General features: G+C 33.9%; 1 protein-coding gene across 2 annotated transcripts; it reads left to right on the forward strand.

The window, feature by feature from the left end:
- Positions 1-12258: 12258 nt before the first annotated feature.
- LOC120336764 (A disintegrin and metalloproteinase with thrombospondin motifs 18-like) lies at positions 12259-24319 on the forward strand. 2 transcript variants are annotated; one of them, XM_039404522.2, is made up of 24 exons: positions 12259-12480; positions 14314-14407; positions 15569-15912; positions 16581-16737; positions 16864-17162; positions 17546-17629; positions 17872-18028; positions 18089-18194; positions 18737-18874; positions 19163-19328; positions 19801-19899; positions 19972-20184; positions 20363-20477; positions 20554-20684; positions 20756-20879; positions 20956-21067; positions 21138-21279; positions 21349-21511; positions 21680-21806; positions 21880-22081; positions 22157-22330; positions 22471-22770; positions 23066-23213; positions 23605-24319. In XM_039404522.2, the coding sequence occupies exons 1-24, from the start codon at positions 12406-12408 to the stop codon at positions 23730-23732; spliced, it is 3798 nt and encodes a 1265-aa protein (XP_039260456.2). In that variant the 5' UTR covers positions 12259-12405; the 3' UTR covers positions 23733-24319. The 2 variants fall into 2 exon arrangements, with proteins under 2 accessions (XP_039260456.2, XP_039260457.2); XM_039404523.2 differs by lacking the exon at positions 18737-18874.
- The last annotated feature ends 421 nt before the right edge of the window (positions 24320-24740 follow it).

Below are 24740 nucleotides of genomic sequence, written 5' to 3' on the forward strand. Positions count from 1 at the left end.
TAATTAGCCCGATTCCGTTTTCCACCGTTACAAAATATACTATTCCTAGAAGCAAAAAAAAAAACGTCGCGATAACAATATTCGGTATTTTTTTTTGTATAAGAAAAAATTATTCTGCCTAAAGGCAATATCAGAAAAATATGTATAAAGTAATACTTCCAGCCCAGAGCAATACTCCAATTTGTAGAATTCTGATGACATGATAGGAAAGGGTCACCAGACTCTGTTTGTTTTACGATTATATCTCATTTGATTTGGCGACAACCGTTCCATTAATCATATGTCATTTCAAGGACAAAATTATACATGAGCAATAATAAGTCTTTTGATTTCCGCTCGTGCGACTCCTAAAAGCCCTTCAAAATCATAGAAGTATGTTCTAATGGCGATGTGAAGTTCTGGTGAAATATATGGGTTCAGTGTTCCTGATGTTGTACTGCCGGAGAATAAAAAGTTTTCTCTATTAGCATCTTCTGTTAGCATCTGTCTGTGTCTATATGTAAAAGATATTATGTACTGTTACTGCAATAAACAATGAATTATCGATACGTAGGACTATAAATATCCAAAATTGTGAACTCGCAAAGTTGCTTTTCAATGATGTGCAACAAACTTTAATTAAACAATTTGGAGTTGGCTTTTGAAAGCTGGAATCTCCATATAGCCATAGTGATAATATCGACATCTAGAATTTAAATTCTAGCCAATTCGGTTTTTATTCAAAGCAATCACCTCTCCAAAATTTGTATATATACTAGGCTAAATTAATAGGATCCGAGTATGAGCAGTGATGCAATTCATGGGGTTCTCGCGGACCCGTTCTCGGAAAGTCGTGATAGTCATCGAAGCTGTTCTTGACCCGTAAGATACTTACATTTTCTGAAATGAGAGAACTTATTTTTTGTGATTTCGATACAAAGCCCGTCTTAACATTTTGAATCCCCACAATAAAAAGATGTAAAACGCCTCATAGCAATCGGGTTAGCATTTCAGCAAAAAAGGCTAAATAGCAAGATAATAAGTCATATATTATTTCACGCATATGGCAATGTAGATCGTACAATTTCGCAATTCGTTTGTATAACGTCAAATACTCCAAAATAAATAAAATATTAAATGATCTCACCAGACTTTCTTCACACAGATCGCGGAAGCTTAATACAATGGGAAAGATGCCCCCTGGAGTTAAGTAAACTTTACATTGAATAGCGTAAACCTGCCAATGCCTAAGTAAAGCCAATATTTGCCCATAAAAGAATCTGATGACAAATTGAGGCTTAACTAACGTCATCAAGTCGGAAGCGCTAAATGTTAAACCTGTTTGGCTAAGGTATAAACTTGTGTTAGTCCGATTACTTTCACCAATCTCGTTGCGTTATAAATGTTACTTGTTTGGATTTAGAAAATCGACTGATCGAGATCGGGCAAGTGATGTTATGTCACTCCAAAACCAACTGTCAAAAACTGAGGATTAATAAAGGTGAAGAAAACTTTATAGGCGCTCATGTCCTCTGATAGTAAACGTTTAGAAACATTTGTCGTCACCATTTATTTTGGTTGTGAATATGTTTTTTCTATGCTTTAGGCATTGTGTAGTTATGATATGCCGCCAATGTGGCAAAGCTCCTTCAGTTGCTCGTGGTGGCGCTGTTGGGCAATAGATCCGACAGTTAATAATACATGCTCAATCATTATATATAATTAGTGTAACTAAAATGCAAATGCAAGAAGTAAATTAAAAGCCTAATTTTATCCTATAATCAAAAATGGTTACTTTCGGTGCAACTATGGCCGTTCGGCTGCAATTTATTTTAAGGAGGTGGTTTTGTAAACAATTGTCGGTTTCAGGCGATACGTCATAGTATTGCAGAATTACTGAAACAAAACGCATATCTATATAACTAAATTATCCGGACCTCCTGAAGTATGCGCACCAAGATGGCGCACAACCTGAACTCAAGTTGTGTATCAGATTAGGGTTCAGGTTGTGCGACATCTTGGTGCACATACTTCAGGAGTACCAATTATTTTTTTATATTAGAAGTCTTCATATATTTTGCTGTTTTTTGGGATCTTGGCAGCTGAATCCTCTTCAGGCATTTATTTTGTGCCTGTGTGTGTTTGTTTTAAAACAAACTTGGTAAAAAGCAAAAGAAGAGATTTTCGAGATGTCAATACTATGATATAGTTCATCAAACCTGTACTATCGTGCTAAAGAACCAACCGCTTATGAATTGCATTGTCCATCACCAATTCCAATCTGACAATTTTAGTAAACATGTAAAGTTGCAACCAACGAATGAATCTTGTTTTAGTCTTTTTTATTTGATTGATAAAATAGATCGGAAATAAACACTTACGATTACACTATTTTTGCACAGTCATTGGGTAAATCCAATATTGGCGATCTGAAAAGAACAGTACAATTTTGTACAATTGTGCACAATTTCGACCTTAATCCGTGGGCTTTCAACGTCTATATTATGGGAACGTGTCTAAAGTTGCCAGGCTACTGCTAATGGGTATTATGAGTATGATATATAGCTTTAGTGTGTGAAGTATATCTAGTTTCCCACACGGAGTTTTTCATTTTTCTATCTGAAAAAGATGTCATAAATCATAGGAAATACGTGAGAATCGGTGTTTACAACCGATGTTAAATCAACACGAAAGTGTTTACACCAGTGAGAGATAGGAAAAGGAGAGATTATATTCTCAAATACAAAACTTTGGCGATTTTTTGAAACAAACAACATGTATTTATATGTATTTTTATAGTATATTAGATGGATTGTATCATAATAGGATCACGAGAAACCTCTGTTTGAGGTACTTACTCGAAATTAAAACGACGTTAGTCCAAATCATATCAAATTGCTGTGAGGTGTTTGGTAGACCATTCGAATTACCTCACGTACGTCATAAATCACTCAAATGTTTCGTTCGCTCGTCAAAATTGAAAAGACTTCAAAAAGCTGCGAATTTCATATTTTACGAGTTTGTATCAACATTTTATCATCTTCTGATCATTAATTAAAACTCGTTACAAACTTTTTGAGTGTTTTTCATGACAATTTTTGACAAATCATTTATACTACTTCGGATTGAACACGTGTGTTCTATTAGTAAGAAAGATTATTTGAAAACAAATAAATGGTAAAATGTACTCTTTGAATCTGCGAATGGTTCATAAAAGTGTAATAATCGCTTCTCATATCGTTTATATTGTTCATATTGTCAAATCTACCAATATGATTTACACACTAGTCAGTATGGTCTCTTTATTACTCATCCAGTTCGTAGTAACATATTTTAAATATCAGCAAACTGAGGGTCCTTTTTATTTAGATTTCATATAATATTTTTGTCATGGATAAACACGTTAAAATCGTAATGGATAATTCGGGATAACTAAAATATCATTTTTCTAAAAGTTTGTCATAACTCGTTTGAAGTTGTTGTTATTTTCTTGCGAAAAGAAAAATTCTGAAATGACTCGAAAGTGATCTTTTTATTAGTCTATTGCGAGGAAATACTATTGTTACGATTGGAATGGTTGAAATAATTCATTCATTCAACATTGTAAAGAGTGCTCTCAAGCTGCCTTTTTTGTATAAAAATCAGTTTCTCAAATTTACCACAGCAAAACCGATTTTGTCCCCCATCCTGAATGAAATCAACAAAATCTTCAAAAATGAAATGAACTGCTTAAGGTGAAATGACAATCATTATTGTCATCCAACGTTGAGATTATTCACACCGTCTATTTGTCAAATATGTACTAATTTGTGCTTGAAGATTTTACTCTATCTGAGCCAATGTAAAATAATGTGGGAAGTATTTTTGCCGACAGACCACGATAAGATGTAAGCATAAATTCGACATGTTACATTTCACGTAAAATTGACGAGTGCAATGCAAACATTACCTTGATAAGTTAGATGAATGAAAAACGCCTTTATGTTTGCTAGATCCTGTCGGGCCGGAAACCTGAATTAACAACCATGTCTATTTGTCACAAATTTAGTCGCATGTGAAACAGACTGCCACACTATCATACTCTGCATATACATTGGTCCAAGAATGTGAAAGAATTAATCGTTTCTGTTATGTTCGGATAAAATGTTACCTCATGCAAGTCCAGCTTTGAAGAATTGTTACAAGGAAATACTTCTATTTCAATAACGACGACGATTTTTAAATCTTGAATGGGAATAAATTAACTGTTAACATATTAAAATTTAACAACTTTTACGATTTGGTGGACAATATGTTCAGAACGCATCTGTTTAAAAAAAAATTAACACTTTTACGACAAAGAAATGTTGATCCACAGTTATTTATGAGAAATGTCGTCATGATAGAATGCGTAATCCTCTAAAAATGATTTCAAATGACAATACATCAGAAAGATGAGAAATCAAATCTGACATAAAGTGTCCAGACCACAGCTGTTGACCGTATATACTCACACAGTGACCTGTTTAAACCGAGGTGATTACATGTTGTGAACTTTTTTGAGTTCATCTCAGAATGAAAAAACAAATAAACTCCAATCAAACGAAATAAATTACACAAAAATACTTTACTAAAATTCCAAGTTCGGATACAAATTGAATACTACGTGATACGATGTGTTTTTCGCCATGGCAATGAAGTTTCTAAATTATGTAGTGTAGTGGATTGGGCCTACAATATCTTTAACTATTATTATTAATTGGCAATAATCAATATTGTCAATTGTTTGAAAGTTGCTTTTAATCACGTAAAGGAGTTCATATTGTGCTGTTCAAGCACCTTCTACCTTCTAAGGCTATAGGTAAAGGTTTTTCACTAAAATGTGGCATCACTACCTACTATTATAAAAAAGTATGAGCAGAACAACCCAGACGAGACGGAGCATTTTAAACATCTTGGCTGGCTGCTAAATAGAACATCGAGCCCTTGTTCCCGCATTACTTGATGATATATGCTTTACAGAATCTTTGATGAGTCTTTTTGATGCTATAGCATAGGAAGAAGTGTGAACTCTTCTTTCTGAAATGGTGTGACCTCGATGTTTGGCCGGGGTAGATATTGAGTAAGTCGTATGGATAACTAGATCTTATCGTTTTTTTTCATATTCGGCCAGGGACTAACCAATGTACTTATTTTGTATTGTAAAACTTGGATGCTTCACTTATAGTTAATAGACACATTTGAACTCTTTTGTAGTTTATATCGCATGCAAATTATTCCATTCAAAATTACCCGTTTTTCTATATACTCAACAGTGAATGGAATTCTACATTCTCTTATGTATACAAACCGGATGTCATAAAACATTTGTTTGCAATTATAAACTACTTCCATGAACGTTATAACGAGTGTTGGTAATTGCAAATTCCACTACCAATATTAGCATTGTCACCTGCAGGGAAAGACGCCTCTCTCTTCATTATTAAATTCAATTTTTTTGTTTTGTATGTTGACTTGATTATATATGATAATCAAGTATGATTTACTATACAACAAAATTATTGTAATTATTCATAACTGATGCAACTTGAATATTTTTCTGGCGCTGTTTAATTCAGATTCTTGGCCAACCTGTATCTACAGTCATACCACATCACCATACAGCATTATTGAAAAGAACGCGACTTGTAATTGATGATGAATATATGCCTGAAGATATAGTGAAACAAGAATGTATATTACGTTTGATTGTATTGCTGTCGATAAACATTTTATTTTGACCACCAATAAACGGCGTGAAAATTCTTTTTTTCCTCTTGGTATTCCAAGCTTAGTTTTTTTCAAATGTCCATGACATTACATACTGCAACTGATTTTGAATATATGAAAGGCATTTTTTCACCAAGGACACATGGATTAAGCATGCAGTTTCCGCCACTCTACATTCTCTCAAAAGATATCGGTTTACCGCAAAGATATGAACGGTTGTTGCAAAGCTCTGGGAATTTGAGGTTTAACCTACTCGTTTTCTGTTGAATGGCTTGAGCTTAAGTAAACATCTCGATTACTTATTGGAAAGTTAATCCCGTCTCAGTGGTTTACTTGTTTGTTTTTCTACGATCGTCTCAGGTTTCACGGAACACCGTATTAAAGTTTCTTATCCTGAAACAATCAGTAAATATCACATTATTTACACGTTAGTGTAAATCCTTCCGACTGATTTTGTATCCGGGGTCTACTGAATAAGATACTATTCTTCCTAACACATATTGTCGACGAAAGGACCTTTACATTAGAACCATTACTGACGTACCCATGTTAGGAGAACGAAAAGAAAAGCAAAGTAAAGAGTTTATACCATTGAATATGGATGGGTATGTCTTCGTTTTTAATTAAGCGAGAATTAATTAATTCGAACGAAACAATTCAGCAACATTTTGAAATGATGCAATTGATTTCTAATGAATATCGGCAAGCATAATATTCTATCTATACTGTCCGAAAAAATTGTGCAATGAAACTACTATCCGGATGATTATTTTGAGAATAAGTGTGGGTATAATACTAGACCGCCTTGTTGCTTTTCACAAAATTTCATTATTATTTACTGCGTTTTAAGATTTCTATTCCCAGCCTTACATTTAATAATATTAGTGTAAAATATGTTTGATACATGGATTACGCTTTGCTATCTAATTCCTGATATATTCTGTGAAAAATAATGAATACCAATCTAACATTATGACATAGCGGAAGCTCGTTAATGTGTACATACCTCTGCGTTGATATATTATCAATGGAATTTTCGCATCCTAAATTTTTAATTGAATCCATATTATTTAAAACGAGTTTAGGAAACTTGTGACCAGTATGTCCAGTACAACTGTCGCTTAAACTGGACTTTTACTACAAGCGCAAACTATACTATACTCAATATTAAGGTTTGATTAGACTTTATATCTGTAAAGCTATGGATTCCGAACTTGATTCTATTGTACACAAATATTTTATTCAACGAAATCTAATTGAACTGGCAACATATTTTTGCAAAGAAACACAGTACGAACCCGCTGAAGACGACAAACCAACATTGGAAGAACTTTATCAGACATGGCAGGATGGAAATAGGAAGAAAAATCAGTCATCAGATCAGGATAAAGCAGAGGGGGGAAATGATAACACAAAAGATGAAGATTCTACTATAGAGGAAAATAAGAATTCTACTGATGATGAGTCAAGCGACTCTGACTCTGATAAATCATCAAAAATGTCGAAGTCTTCGAAGAAAGCAGAGAGTTCGTCGGAATCTTCAGACAGCTCGGACGATGAATTGAAGAAAGAAAAAGACGAAAATGCTTCATTCACTCAGACCTCTGAAACGAAAGAGAAGGAAACCTCTGAGCCAGAGTCCAAGAATGTCAATGGTGATTCAACACCAACAGATTAAAAACATTACTCTATATGTCAAATCACGCGGCTGCATACAATCTGATAGATTAGAAGAAATATTCGGAACTCGATTATTTGGAATGTTTGCGTGACCTAATGTAACGCTAAATATTGCTGTTTTAGTGCTTTTTACTTCTTGTTTTGCTCAAATCGAGATTTATAATTGATAATGAAGTTTATGGATTTTAAAATATTCCAATTTGATTTTTTTAATAAAGCATTGCGACTTGGAATAGCCGTTGTGGACACTGTATGTAAAAGGCATGTGTGATAATACCATTTAAGGGGACAAATTGTTGGGGCGAAAGCTGAGAAAAGGGGTTTGAACTATTCGTTACAGCTTTATTCTACACTTAGCCGTTCTTTGAGTTTACTGCGCAAGAATTTGCAACCATATTCGGATGTGAACTATATTGCAACACCAATGCTTTTCATTATTTATAAATAATCTATTGCTCACGAAAAAAATCTGTTTTTACATCATACAAGCGAGTAATCGGTAATTCACAAAAAAATCGGTTATCCTCTAAATCCGTATTGATTTATCACGTTGTCAGTTTTACCATCAATTCTAAATTTTCAAATTTCAATTTTCTCGAAAAAATAATAGCAATAAAGCATTGGATGCTAGACTGAATGACGCAACCTTCTTCGGCTCCTCTAATTCAACTTTAAAGTCAATAATTCGTCTGCCGGTCAAATTATCTTCCATTATCGTCTTTTGGCATCTCAACTATAGACGTTTATAATGATCCCATACCAATAGCAGGTAACATTATCTGACCTCAGTATTTACAAGTCATTGGTGATGATGTGATATATAAACACAGACGTGCGAATCGAGTCACCTGTTGAATGGAACACCCAGCCAGAAGTTACTTAGTTGTATAAAGATGCATTCACAAACATGAACATAGAAAAATGAGTGCTTCGCATTTTAACGAGATTACGTTCAAAAGTTCAAATAAAAATACAAAAATTCAAAACAGATGCTTATCTCTCTTTGTGGGTTTTGTGAAATTACAAGTTTGCTCCAATTTTGTCACCAAGATGCCGCGATTGAAAAATTCAATTGCGAAAAGCGTGAAAAGCGATTAAAGTAACCATAAATATTTTATATTCACCTTTGTGTATTATCCTACCCCCTAATTAAATGTTAACATAAATATTCGATTTGCAAAAATAACATTAACATTTTCATAACTTATGTCACAAACGATGACAGTTTGGTTTACTGTATATTTTATGGAGTAAATTTCATGTTAAACACCTCGTACAGATTAAGTTACAATTTGTAGTTACATCATGATACGAAAATATTGATATTTTCACCAAAACAAAATTTGCCACGCGCGTCATGCTTAACTGTGCATTAACTCGCATCGGCCTATTATGGTTCGTATATGACTCTCTGATAAATCTACCCTATGCGTTGCGAGTGCGAGGATCAAACCGCCCGACGACGTGACGTAATTTTAAAAACAATGGCATGGAGTCGATAATGATCGTATTTAGCCGCGGTCGATAATAGAGTCGATTGTGGTCCGATTTCCAAAACTACTTTAGATATACCCGATATTTTTGTCGGACGAAACATGAGAGTTCCGAAAATAAACAGGCGCCAAACCATCGTAAAATTGGATCCCATCAATCAGCTGCATGTTTAGGAATGATGGATTTGTGCCAAAAAACTTCTGATCAGCCGAGTCGAAATTGTTCCGGTTTTAAACAAAAATAGATTAACGAAATCCTGTTACTATCTTCGTTACTAAGAATGCATTAAATCGCTTTTTTCAAATACAATTTAGAATTTGGTGAAAACTAAAAACTATACTAATTGCGATTAAATGGACAAATTTCAGACACTAAACATGCTTTTAGGATGTATGTCGAGATATTTTGTTATACTTTCTTTTTTATTTAATTCAAAGTCTGAAACAAAATAAAAAATATTCTAATCTGGTAAAATACTGATTGCCTTATGCAAACTTTATGTGTCAAATTTGGACCACCGAGAGACCACCAAGACCTATTGAACCTTCTCACTGCAGGTATGATAACTTGGTGAAAAGTGTGGACATTTATCATATAGAAATTATCACCATAAAAACGACATTTTGAATCAAATGTTCGAATGCTGATCTTATATCCGAACTAGGCCCAAGCTCAGCCGAACCCCGATTCGAAACAAAGATTCCCGCCGACTCTAAGGATCTTTTACAATCGTTACCTCATTTTTCTTGCTGTTTATATATCGAAACAAATGTGGCGCTCTCGAGTTGGCGTGGCCACGAAAGCGTAGTGGTTCAAATGCACGTCACGTGACATAACAAAAAATTTATGTTTTTGGCATTTTCACAAAGAGCCATGAAAGTTTATGAGTCTTAGTGTTTATGACGATGCCGAATTAGCGATACAATACACTGTGTATGTCCCAGATATTTTAATATAGATTATACATGACATTTTACAATTTAATAATACCATTTGATAATCAAAAATCGAAAAGCTAATTTGATGAAATTAATGCTGACATTTTATGGAAGCAATTATAGGGAGAACATATATTCATATGAACAAACATCGCATTGTTATAAAATGATTAATTTTAATTTTTTTCTTGAATTACTTGGACTTCTTGCTAACCTGCACAAAATGCTTGCTATCAGATTATATGCGTGAATATTTATGTCGACATTATGTGAGATTCTTGGTTTGATCTTTGATAAGTCAACTTTGCGAGCAAGTCCACCGTTTCATTTTAGTTCTAAAATCATCGAGGTTAATGTCATTTCACGGGTGAAATAGTTTCTGTCTCTTTTCGCGGTCATTTGATTCGTACAATGGCAATGGCACTTCAAGACCTATAGCAGTCTCTGGAAGCCCGACTTCACTGAAAGCTTTAATACGTTCAATGGACGTCGTCTGCGGACTCAATTTTTGTGATATTAAAACCAATAATCTTTGCTTTCTCAGAATTTGCTTCAACCCAGTTTGTTCCCATATCATCATTCATCAATGGCCATATACTCACCACCAGTGTAATTCAATAATTTGCTAACAGAAAACGGCCGTTTTTGGCGATCTATTGGATTGAATATCTTTTTGGAGAATTTTGAAAGATTTTATTTTTTAAAATTCTAAATTCCTGTAGAGCCGTTTCCTAATTTGAACTGCAAACATGGTCTAAATTAGACAATGCATTCTTCCGATATGCAGCAAATATGTATTAATTCCATTCATTGTTCACACACGTTCGCAAACATTTGGGAATGTTTACTGAATATCTTCAATGCATTTCAGTTTGTTCAAATATATTAACGTCAATCAAAAGTAGTAGAATTCAGAAACGCTCTTGGTCATTCCGGTCGGTTTAACCTACCTATACGCAACAATACATACGTAATTCGTTAATCCCTATGGTCGGATTTGATGTAAAATGAAAAAAAAAAATTATCGCAGAAAAGCTTTTATACTCTTTTCTTTTATTCAATAACGTTATCGTACGCTAACAACATTTTGAGTCCAACTTTCGTATCCACTGCTATGAAAAAGGTAACGCCATACAGTGGCGTATCTATACGTAAAATCTCGCCAATAGCAAAGTTTGAAAATGCGCCCCCTTGAACGTTGATTGACATTTTTTAACGACTGTTGTTGAATTGTGACACTTTCTATTATTTGAGTAAAAATACAAGTTTCAATTGTTTCCAATTAAAATTATTTTGTTGAAACATTTCCTACACACTAACAAACCTTTTGCTCCCCCATCCGAACGGCAGTAATGACAAGAGCCATGACTGCCATACCCTAGATACGTCACTGACGTCACCATGTAGGCACCTCTATGCAGAATTTTACCAAATGCTTAATTTATCATCTCTACGCTCTAGTGTAATTTTTGTTTTCATTGTGGGCAGTGCTTGGGAATTATATTTGATTATAGGTATGTCTTTAATAATAGTGTACTTTGACTGCAAATCATAAACGCAAAGGGCAAGAGCATAGTTAAAGTTGTAATATGATATATTAATCCCGTACTTAAGTTAAATTCGAATCAAATTGCGCATACGACTGACATTACAATGGCTACAAAAATCATATCAAAGTATAAAAATGTTTGTGGGAGCAACAAAAATTCTTGCGGTAACATTTATCTTGAACTTCAAGCTATATCAGCTTCTGAAAGTCTGAGAATTTTTTTATCGTCATATCCTAATATGCATTGTAGAACAAATATATTTCATATCTGATAAACATATAATATATTTATGGAATTCTAATTCCACTAACATATACGCTCGTTATTCAAATATGTGCTCGTTATTAAATATGAGTATGTGTTTCCAGTTATGGCCTACATAAAATCTGTGTTTACATTTCTAATTCATCTATTGCCCATATCCGATTGAGAAAAACAGTTTCGTATCGTCAAACTATCGAGAGAAGCAATATTTTGATTCAAAAAGGTTCATTCTTACACCACATTAAAATTCATTCGGGAATACACAACCTCCCGCTGAGCAACACTTTCAACGCGATGGTTGTCGCGAGCAGCGTCGTTAAAGTGGTTTACATTTCAATTTAGGAGAGTGTGGATGTTGGAAGCCGCTTATTAAACCAACTTTGTAGAAAGTGCTTTAAAAAGAATGAGACTTTTTACTTCTGCAAGGGCGTTAGGTTCATAAGGATGATAACCACGGTCATTGAGTCTGCACGGAACAGTATAAGTAATTGAAAATAATTTAGCTTGATGTGTGTACGTCACAGGGTATTCAAAATAAATTATGTCTATAATGTATTCGGCGTGAAACTGAGGGTTAAAATTTCCTTGGCACATTTTCTGTATGTAGAAATATACGAGATTGTAGATTTTCGATATTACAGAATAGTTAAATAGGAAATATTTGTTTGTTACGTTGCAATGAATGAAACTGGTAGGTGATATAATTGGAATCAAGACACCTTATCAACTTTGATAAATTCTTATTGGATATAATGAAGGATATGTTGTCTTTTCGTCGTATTGGAGATATTTACACATTGGTGGTTTTCTGTCTTTTTCAATGCCAGGTTAGTGTGCTTCTACTTTGTTGTAACGTTGTGTAATTCTGGAAATTCATATAGTTGTAAACAGAAAAATATATAATTTGTGATTGATTGCTGTAGTTTCGTCGATGAAATAGACAAGACGGCTCAGTCATTACACGAACTCCGTCCATCCGTAATACACCGCTACGACTCCGTGTAAAGTATATGGAAATATCTACGCCACTTATTACCATTTTCTACATGGAAGGATCAGCGGTTTTACTAACCATTCGCGCACAAAGTGAAAAATGTTAGACGAGTGAAAAACTTCAGTTAAAAGTTCAGCCGATTGTACATGTCGTTTATGTCGAAAGTTTTGAAAATGGCGTAAAATTTCTAATCTATTCATTTCGGCCAATTGCGTTGTTTCTCATGATTATACCTAAATTGACAATACTATCTTGTTACAAAAAAAATTGAACCGTCAAGTACGTCCAGATTTTAAATTTCGGCATTACGTTATCTATAGTGTGTCTGGGAACATATAGCTAAGAATATCGAAACCCTCATTTTACCATGAAATATTGATGAGATTGAAAAATGCGACGAATGCGGAAATATCTGGCTGTACGAACCAAAATTCCTTTTAAATATTTTGTTTACAGTCAATCTTGTTTTAAAGCTTACAATATTATTTTATACATAGACAATAATGGAATTTTTATTTAACGATTCGTTGATATGGATTGCTTTCAAGCACGTTCCACGCCAATTATGAACTACAATAGACATTTAAATAAACACAAAAGACGAGATTTTACGAATTATTTTGCCAGTATTTGTTGCTTTATCCAGACTGTGACTCATAACCGACTAGCCGTATTGGTTTTAATATAAATCTCATTAATATATTCGCTTTAGTAATATAGAAATTCCAATATTGCAAATTGCACATACCACAAATCCTATTCAGCAGAAAAAGAATTCCCTCCTTTTGCTGTTGAAAATATGGTGAAGTCTCTTCAATCCATAATTTATCGGTATGTAAATTACCATTATTCTGAAGCTGTATTTTATGACGTCTTTCGCATTTTTGTCCCGAAATAGGCTCGGCCGTTTTAGACGTTAGGGAAACAACACTTTGGGAAGAGAATCCATTTAAGTGAACCCCGGTATTAGTAATGCGCCACACTCGCACTCTATATTCATAGAGATTGTTTTGGTCCAGTCCAAAACTGACTTCTCACGCTTGTAGAAGCGGAGCTAAAATGCCTTAAGATGAATAAAAGATTAAGATTGGAATTGTGCTGTGTATACAATCTGTGTACGACAAACGTAATTGGATAAATTAACCAAAATGACCAACCTAATTTTGATTCAATCCATCCCACATCATAAGCGTAATTCGACAAAGACTGAGACATACTCCAATGCTTGTGATGTTATAAATAACGCGTTTTTTATTTCTACCTTCGTTTATTTTGCTTTTGCTCTGCCATATGAATATCAGGCACAACAGGGATATAGATGAGACCTTACTATCCCGCGGGGTTTGCGGTACATTTCGTTGACAAGATCCTGCTGATGCGGTAACTGCAGTTGCTAATATGCCGGCTTATTAAATTTGATTTAAATTGCCACAATTCACATTCAACTTGCATGAAAGTGTTGAAATGAAGTGTTTACTTTTATTACAGTAGAGTAAAACGGCGATGATTTACGCAAATAAGGAAACATTAATATTTTTTTACTAATTTTTTTTCAATTTTCGCTAACAAATGCAATTCTATATTTTTGCCATATTTTGAAAATTAATTTTATCAGTGATTGTATAAAAGCATGCCATCCTGTCTAACCTTCAATTTATTTTATTAGGCATTTGGACGAGTCAACAACAAGAAACTTCATTACACACCAGAACACCACGCTCTACATAACGTGATACGCAAGACGCAGTCTCATTTAAAAGGTATTGAATGATTTCAAATTAGTTCTCGCATGGTTTATTACCTCTTCGAATAGCATTCACAGTTCCGACTTCCGATGAATACAATGTTTTAGGAATGGCGGTTAAATAATGTTTTCCGTAATTATTTACAATCTGCTATATGCTTACACACAGTTTAACTGGAAAATTGATTGAACAAACCAGCCAAAAATGGTGTAATTTTGGCGAAAGCATGTACATGACTTTGTTAGCTATAACGTGGATTTGATTCGATAGGAGTGTAATTTCTATGACATTGATTTCAAATCCGATGTGACAAAAATATTTCAACTTGATTTACATTAATACAGTTCGAGGTTTTGATAGGTATACTCTACATACACTTATAACCGGCGGTTTATTTTGAATACTGTGACATAACACGCGACAAGTCTTGTCAAATAGTATGTCAAAAGCTGTACTATCAGGGAAACATGTGTAAATTCCGCGTATACATTGCCTCCAACCGTCTGGAATCTTCTGAAAGAAATATAAATTGCATGTTTATGAATCGGGTTTTGTGCTTTAAACTTTTGGCCTCGACTGTTTAGCGAGAAAACAAAATTTTTCACCTTTATATTGAGTACGCATGAGACAAACTCGGAAAAGTATCCCTTTCATTCAAACATTTAAATACGAAGTTGGGGTTAGTTATATACATACACGTGTGCACCCTTCAGTTACACTTTGTAATTGATATATTCAATTTGCAAATTAACAGGTATATCTTCAAAACACTATCAATTATCCTGCTTGCTATTATTAATTTGATAATTACACCTTGAATTTAACTTTCGTACCCAAAGGCCAAAGTATAGCGAACTTGTGTCGATTAAGCATTGTCGGTATCCATTATACCACGCGAACATGCTATACAATTAAAACTTGTGGTTTATAATAATATTGAACATCAAACGGTATAAACTGATTACTGAAGGCGACATATATGATTATAGTGTTGATGAGACATAAAATTACATTTGTACTGTTTCCAAGTATGGATACAACATGAATCGCGTTTAATAGCCTAGTCTTGTGACTTTATAAGTTCTTTGTTTCCAACTAGTAAAATACATCTTACAATCTTTGTCTTAATAATTGCTGACTGCTGGGGACACATAAGACTGCAATCTTCCTTTTCAGATTTCGAAATCGCAGTTCCAGAGGTTGTGGATGTTTTGGGAAACCATGTCACACATGATTTACTTCACCACAGACGATTACGAAGAAGCGTTCATTCCAACATAACTTCTGAGATTCCTTTATTTTATAAAATATCTGCACATAACAAAGATTTTCATATTGGAGTTGTGCCCAACAAAATATTTCTGGATCCTAAATTCTATGTGAAAAAAATCCAGAGGGATCAAAAAACTGGAAAATTAATTGAAAAAATCGAAACGAACACGGAATTAGACTGTCATTTTAGTGGACATATGGTGTCTCACGAAAATAGTGGTGTTGCAATTAGTTTATGCAACGGAATGGTAAGTACTATGCATGCATAAAATTTATCACGTCAAGGAATATGCATATGTCAAAAAATTTTCAATAAAATAAAATTTAACTTTTACTTTCTAACATTTACTTTAGGCCTCACCAGCTTACTTTTTATGTTAGACATAATATATTTATGACAAAAATTTTATTGAAAGTTATATCAAAATTTTCCCCCATAATATTTTTATAAAGGGTGAATAAATAATATAGGCATATATATAATACATACCTTTATCAAAAATAGTATTCTTAATTTTCTCTCAAAACACTAAAAGTCATGTCGGATGAATAGTAAATGAACCGTGCTTGAAATTATTTTAATTACGTACTTTATAAGCACAATGAATTTAAAATAACTGACTAAAATATTATTGATCGGAAAAATCTTTATACATATTTAATTGATGAACTGAAAACAAGGTTGCGGTCGATTAATGCACGAAAAATAATAAAAATCATTCATCTGATGTTCAACTTTAGGAGAGCGAAAATCTGACAAAACGCGTACTGTTGTGTTGGAAAATATTCTGAATAAAGCAACGAACCGTGGTTATATGTAAACTTAAATATATGTTAAATGATGACAAAAATGTTTAACTAATTTTTAATTCAATTCGAGATTAAACTTGTTGTGTTATATTGCAATCTATCGTAGTCGGGGCTACTAAGAACAGAAGAAGATGATTTTCTAATTGAACCAATTCCTCCTGAAATCCATCATAACTTTTCGCAACCTCAACATCCTCATATCATTTATAAAAGAAGACATTTGAAGAATAGTGATACTCATTATTGTGGGAATAAGAAATGGCGTAAGTGATTTTACTATTTTCGCCAATTGAGAATATTTTCGGATATAATATTAATTGGTGAAATATTCAACAGCTTACCCAAAACAAAATATTGCCACATATTTAACATGTATACGGTTTTTGTAGATCCGACACCGGTGCTAAATCAAGACGATAATGATATTGGATATATGTCTGATGGTTCATTTTTAATTCGACCAGAGGAAACTTCTGTATTGTCCAAAGATGAAACGTCGAACGATGCATCTTTTAAAACTGAGGATGATAATAATATCCAAGATCGTTCTAAGCGTGATATCTCTGTGGTAACAAAACGCCGACGAAAGTTTGTTGAAACTTTAGTTGTTGCTGATCGTGAATTAATTGAAAAACATAAAACTGATCACGTCGATGTCGCTACCTACATTTTGACCGTAATGAACATGGTAAGTGTTTTTACAGTAATAGCCAGTTTTGCAGTAGATATTTGTGCAAGAAGGCTTTGTCTCTAGCATTTATCGATTCAGTTGTTAACAAACTCTTTGTTAAGCTAGTGCATAAAATAGGTAGTTGTATGCAGCTGAATCACTACTCAGTTTCACGAGTGGGAATATATAAAATTTGAGAAAGCACTGTTGGGGAAAAGTCTATGACCTAAATTGGAAAAGTTCAATTGGTCCGTATAATGTATTCATATCATATATTGAACTATTATTTATGATCATAAAGAAATAAGTAATTCAAACGCTTTCCAATGCGAGCCCATTTTATGAACTAAGTCATCAATGAACTATATGTTCTGTGTGTTTTTATATCCTTATAATTTTAGGTGAGCGCATTATTCCGAGATGGGACACTTGATACCGATATTGAAATCGTCTTGATCGGCCTAACGTTGTTGGACGACGACAAGGTTTTCTTAAAATATTTTCTATTAGCAATATCACAATGATATAGAATTATACACTTCAACACTGCGCAGAATGATGTTTTAAACAAAAATAGGAAAGAATTTCCGATCTATATAACATATATATTCCATATACGTCGACAAAAACAGCGTATCAACGTTGAAACACGCAATGCAAGAATTAAACGGTAACAAGTTTCTTCAAAGATCACACTGATCAATCCTTGAACCTTTTGCTTTTTCAGGAAATTGAACTCGGTCACAAAGCTGGAAAATCCTTAGAAAATTTTTGTCGTTGGCAAACTAAAACAAACTCTCCAATTGGAAGAACACCAGATCATTCGATTTTACTTACTGGAATAAATATCTGTGTCGATAAAGATGAACCTTGCGATACCTTAGGTTAGTGATCTTCACGTCATTTGTATTAATCGTCTGGTTAACACTTTGTTTGTGTATTAGGTCTCGCAGAGATTGGTGGAATGTGCAGTTCGAGTGGAAGTTGCACCATCAACGAAGACACCGGACTTGGATTAGCTTTCACAGTAGCTCACGAAACTGGACACAGGTATATACGGGAATTATTTGACATTGACTCACAGCCACACCCCATTCATCGGAATCTCTTTGTAATTTCCCGACTTTGAAACTGTTCTTGAAATTTATGTGAGGTAATATCAACCGCAATGTAAACAATAAACCTAGTCAAGCTGAGCGCAGAACGCAGAGTTAAAAGTCAATGAGACAATCTAGTAGGTGGTTTATCAAAACTATTCAAGAGCAATAAGTATTTCAAATAGTAATTCAATTAATCGGTTTGTTTGATCTCAGCACCCAGTCACAAATCTCGCATGCGATGGAGTCATTTGCTTCCATGTCTTTTAGTAAGTTGTCTAAAACATTTCCTTCATCTGAAAATGAGTTTTAGTTTTGACAAGACCTGGCTAAAGAATAATGTATTTATACAATATAAAATCATAAGAATTTCATCATGTGTGAATATTAAAAGTTTAAGCCAGATATGGTGCATATATAACTGACAAAGGTCATTGAAAAATGAAATTCCTTGAAAAGTGTCTATTGCTATACTTCCCATTCCCAATACTTTAGCTTGGGAATGAGACATGATGGACAGGGAAACACATGCAGTAAAAGTGGAGGTCAAATTATGTCTCCGATTATAAACACATTGAACGGAGTATTCACTTGGTCTTCATGTAGCAGAAAAGCAATGGAAGAGTTTCTCAAGTATATTGTTCTTATTCTAAATAATAATGTAAAAATATACTTGTATAGAAGAGTATAAAATTAAAATGTGTTAGGGTAGTCATTTGCATTCATGATCTTTTTCTTATTTTTTTGCATTTTTCTGTTATATCGCCAAATGATTGTTTGTACTAATAAGAAACGTTTTAAAATTTAAAATAATCACATTTACGATATCAACAACAACATAACAACAAAACTATTCATAGATCTACTTCGTGTTCAATAACAAACCGAATTAATTAATTGACAAATCTAAATTTGTTGCAGGACAAATCAGTCTCAATGTTTGAACAACGTTCCAGACAAAACGCCGGAGTTGCATTTTAGATTACCGAGAGAACTTCCTGGACAATTGTATAGTGCTGATGATCAATGTAATCTACAGTTTGGCAAAAATAGAAAACTATGCGATTCCAGATATATAAGCGATAAGGTGTGCTCATACTTTTAATAATTTATCAAAGCTACCGGTAGGCTATACTCTCAATGAAGGATTTGGGCAAGGAATGAATTAGACCCACTTGTTTTTGGAATGCCAAAACTCTTGAAAATTCCTCCCAACCTAATAATTCTTCTGCCTAGTATCCTCGGAAGCTGACTAAGTCTTGTGATGATGTTGACTTGTCAATGTACAAAACAAGAATGTATTCTACAACTACCTTCATTAATATTTAAATCTTCTTTAACTGAAGTTCTGTAAAATCTCAATTTTAATCTATTGGCTAGACTTTCAACATCATCCCTGGAATATAAAACATACGCATAAATAAAAGTTACCTAATTCTGACGTGTTATTAATAATCACACAAATGCAATTCATCTCATACGATTTTTATTGAAATAATAACGTTTTATACACTTCGTTTATCCTTCTATATGTTGTTTGTCGATTTTATTATTCCTAGGATCACCTTTGCAAAGCTCTGTGGTGCCAAAGAAGTGATGGTTCTTGCGAAACAAAATACGTACCAGCCAGTGAAGGCACTGTTTGCGGAGAAAATTATGTAATATATTCTCTTGTAATATATATGATTATAAAATATAGCAAATGTACTATATTTTTATAAATTTTGCAGTGGTGTCGAAGAGGAAAATGCGTTCCGTACGGATCGTCTGGTCCACTAGTTGTCAACGGCGGTTGGTCAGAATATGGCGAATGGTCGAAATGTAGCAGGTCATGTGGAATAGGTGTCGCAACCAAATATCGTCAGTGCAACAATCCATCTCCTATGTACGGAGGCCGCCATTGTGAAGGAGAAGATATAATTTATAGATTATGTAACACCTGGGTAAGATAAATCAATAGCTTTCTTTTATTGCGTTTGGACTTGATATTCTTTATTCAAAATCAGTTTTAGAAGATATCCATTGCTTATTTCTTACCATTTTCTCTCTCGATTTGGCGTCTTAACATTTTACATTGCTTATCTCATCAAAAACTTTTTGAGTATATTTGTATGTTTTAAGAATTGCCCCCCTTCTGTCGCTGACTACAGATCTCAGCAGTGCGCCGAATTCAATTCAAAGCAATACAGACATCAGTATTTCAATTGGATACCTTACACAAAATACTGGAAGCATGGTAGGAATTGTCATTTACAAATTAAAATTCCAAGTAGTAAGGTATAAAATGCAATCTTCTGGAAAACTATATTCAGGATCCAACAAATGTGAATTAATATGTGAAGCTGAAAGTTTCGGATTTTTCGACAGACTTTCGGCTCAAGTTAAAGACGGAACATCTTGTGATAACGATTCCAATGATGTTTGTGTTGCTGGAAAGTGTGAGGTTAGGCCTTTTAACGATTGCTATAACTGTATATAATTCACATAGAAATATTACACACTGCACGTCTTTAGCATGTAGGTTGCGACAGAGTTCTTCTTTCCGAAGCAGTAACAGATGTCTGTGGTGTGTGCAACGGCAAAAATAAAACATGTCGACTTTATAACGGAAGTCACGTAGGTCAAGTCCATGATGGTGGTAAGAGTTTGTTTTCTAAATGCAACAATAGCTTTTAAGCAATTCTTTTGTAACTTATGCCCATTTTATGGCTCAGGATACTACTTCGTTGCAAGATTGCCCATTGGTGCAAGCACCATAAGGATTCGGCAGAATACTTGTTGTACCCACTCATATATTGCTGTGAGGGATGCCCACAATGCTAGCAGGTACTGTATAAACTTAATTTTGCTCATTGCTGTTGCTAACTGCCAATAACTAAACTATATTACATATAAGGTATTATTTAAACGGGAACTGGGAGATTGACATGCAAAAAGAAACAAGATTTGCTGGAGTAAAATGGCACTACAAACGAAAGTTTTCGCAACCACAAGAATTGATTACAGATGGTACTATAACACAACCCATCGTGATTGAGGTATGTGGCCATTATTATACTCTCTCCTCGGTCGTGAAGTTATTCCGTCTAATGTTTTACTTTTCGTAGGGCCTTTTCAATATGGGAAAAAATACCGGTATCTCGTATTCTTACTACATAAATGAAATCGACAACGCATTGCCCTATGAAGTACTTACAAAGGATACGAAACCAAATATCACCTACAGTTGGCAAATGGAGATTTCAGACTGCTCAAAATCTTGCGCAGGAGGTATTGCAAACTTTGAATAGGCATTTTTCAGGAAAAATAATTCAAATTAAACTGTGTGTTTTGAAAATTTGAGATGATACTTTGACATTTTATGCATATGTTCTGAGATCTGAACCAGTTCACAAAGGTGTATTACATTATATATGAAAATAAGGATTAATGTTTCAGGTATGAAACAAAGTGTTGCAAGATGCATGAAGAATGATATACCGGTAGCAGATGATTTTTATTGTAAACATCTAGCAAGGCCAATAACTGAAAGCAAATCATGCAATATGAACTCGTGTCCTGCTAAGTACGTTTCAAAATATTTTGTAATTTATTTTAAACACAAAAACGTGTTTTAATTATTTTGTTATTTTAATCAGATGGATCAAACGACGATGGCGTTCGTGCAATGCTTCTTGTGGGTTAGGGATGAGAGCACGGGATGTTGTTTGTGCCCAAAATACAACGAGAGGACAAGAAATTATTTCCGACCTCATGTGTAATGTTCCCAGGCCGCAAAAAAGCAAGACTTGCTTTTTAAAAGAATGTTCATCTCAATGGAAAACTGGCCGTTGGACGAAGGTTTATTGAAAGATATGAATTTACTATTACTTTTATTACTTGTTCTAATGTAATGAATTAATTGTGAATATTCAGTGCTCAAAAACGTGTGGAAAAGGACAGAGAACACGAAACGTATATTGCGCGGACGAGTCAGGATATAAGGATAATGATAAGTGCGAATTAGAGAAAAAGCCGAAATCAAAAAGAGGATGCCGATTAGCGAAGTGTCGACGACAATATCAGTGGCTGATCACTGCTTGGGGAAAGGTAATATGTTTACATGTGGTTTATATTTGATTTTTAAAATTCGCGTTAAATAAATAAATATTTTATCAAAATGTTTTTCAAACAGTGCTGGGAACCTAAAGAAGAAGCGTTATATATTTAATGATATTTTATTTTCGCAGTGTTCTACAACATGCGGTTTGGGATGGCAAAGAAGAAAAGTACAATGTAGTAGAAAAAGTAGAAGAGGTGGATATAAACCTGCAAAAAGAAAGAGATGTAAACATAAGCCAAAACCGAGAATTTCCACCAAGAGAACTTGTACAAATGCTCCATGTACGAAGACGTCTTCAATTGAAAACCTAAATACTTCCAGCTCGAATAATGATTCGCCGTCTATTACCCTGAAAAGCAACTCCAGCAATACAAGGGAGTATTCGCCACACACGCGACCAAAGTGGATAGCTAATGACTGGGAAAAGGTACCTAAATGATGTTTTATTTTGAAAATACCGCAATTGTATTACACCTAGTGGTGGCTGCTTTTCTGAAACCTAGTTTGAAACGAAAATGAGAGTTGAAAGATTTATCAAATTACTAATTACTGATAACGATGTACTGTAATATGTATATGTATAAATAAATTTTACTGTAATGGACAGTAAATGATATAAGTGTGTTACAAAAAACATTTACCGATTTATTTTTTGCCGAAGCATACTCACATCACTTACCGCTGTGTACCAATACTTAATTACTGATATTAAATATTTATAGTGCTCTGTTACGTGTGGAGGAGGGACACAATTTAGAAGAGTGACTTGTTGGACCAGTCTTTTATCACCTGCAGATTGTCCAGCAGGAAACAAACCGACAGCAGCGCGTACATGCAATACATATGACTGTCCCGTTGATATCATCCAAGGTAAAAAAAAGTATTCTCTCCTTTTCATCTGACTGATTGCTAAGCGTAGTAATAGTGTAACCCCGGACATTTTTCTTTAAAGTTGACGTAAGACTTAGTAGCTTTGATCAGGGCGTAATATGCCCTTAAAACTTAAAATTGATTAAAAAATGTTATATTCGAGCATGTTTTTTTTAATAGAATCCCACAAATCTGCGGCCGCGGGAACTTTTTTGCTTTATATTTTACGAAATTCCCACAAAAACAAGAATAGAAAATTTTTAAACGTTATCAGAATTTTCGCTGTGAAGATTTGGATTCGCGCATTTTTGCAATGCATGAAACAGTCAAACGACTAGTTGCAAAAAATCGGCAAAAATATTTATTTTAATCTTCTTTTTTTTGTATATAGATGAATTCTGCTCCGATAAATTCACTTGGTGTTATTTGGTTCCACATCATCGCACATGTGGCCATACATATTTTGGATCTCAATGTTGTAAATCCTGCAAAAGTTATGAGCAACGCAAATCAACATGAACAGAGAGAATTATTTGAAAGCATAAGAATTGATAGAACATCCGCATGTGGGCCATTGTTCAAAATGGGGTTGGTTTTTGAATATTATTGTATTTGGTCATCGTTATTGATAGGTTTTTATCAAAAACCACGGGTTTTGTTGCTATATTGCTTCAGGTAATGTACATATCAGACATTCCAATCATAAGATGGTACTTGAAAAACATTGTATTTTTATGGGCTTTCAGTCACAAAAAAACTCTGAATTTCCAAGTCAAAGCTCAGCAAATGTGAAACTGTTGAATTTATTTTACGCTGTAAAGACTCGTTCCATCTTGCATTTTGTATTATTTTCGGCGTATGTCAATGCAGTGCTACATCAAATTTCATGTAATTTCCGGCCTAATAATATGAAAAGTGTTATCAATTGACTGATATAATGTACATAAATTGATGCGTTCTCTATACATTCAAACAATGGTAAGGCTTCAAAATAGTTTGAAATTACTGTGTAACAGGCTGTGAAATTTTACTTCCTCTTTCACTTTTTTTACTCAGTTCTGTGGTTGTCTTTGTAAAATTATATATTTCTTGAACATGTGACAAAATTTCTATTTTGGGTGAGCAATGCAATAGAATCAGATGAGTGTTTGCCGCGTATATGAAGAGCATATGAGCATATAATTTCAATAATACCTATGACAAAAAAAGTCAGCAAAATATATTCAATATCGCAAATTTTTAATGATATTTGCAGAATTCTCTTTTTACTATCTCCATTTAGTGACATATAATTTGAAAAATTATGCATCAGCAACTAACTTTGTTGTCTGAAACGATTCAAACACATATATTTTGATTGAGGTATACAACAAAGACGCTTGGAACGAAATCTAAATTTTTGCTTCAATTGGAGACATATGACACAGAAAAGGTTGAGTTTTTGCCATTTTTTAGAAAGCCAATTATTAGAGATGGTATCTTAAAGTTAAATATAATTTTCACGGATTTCGCCCCTGCTTCGAAGCC

Source organism: Styela clava, chromosome 2, assembly GCF_964204865.1.
Source record: "Styela clava chromosome 2, kaStyClav1.hap1.2, whole genome shotgun sequence".
Lineage (NCBI taxonomy): Eukaryota > Metazoa > Chordata > Ascidiacea > Stolidobranchia > Styelidae > Styela > Styela clava.

Coding starts and splice junctions, on each gene's coding strand:
- LOC120336764 (XM_039404522.2), top strand. CDS start 12,406: ATGAAGGATATGTTGTCTTTTCGTCGTATTGGAGATATTTACACATTG. Junction 17,163..17,545: donor TTTTGACCGTAATGAACATG/GTAAGTGTTTTT, acceptor TTATAATTTTAG/GTGAGCGCATTATTCCGAGA. Junction 20,880..20,955: donor AGGTCAAGTCCATGATGGTG/GTAAGAGTTTGT, acceptor TTTATGGCTCAG/GATACTACTTCGTTGCAAGA.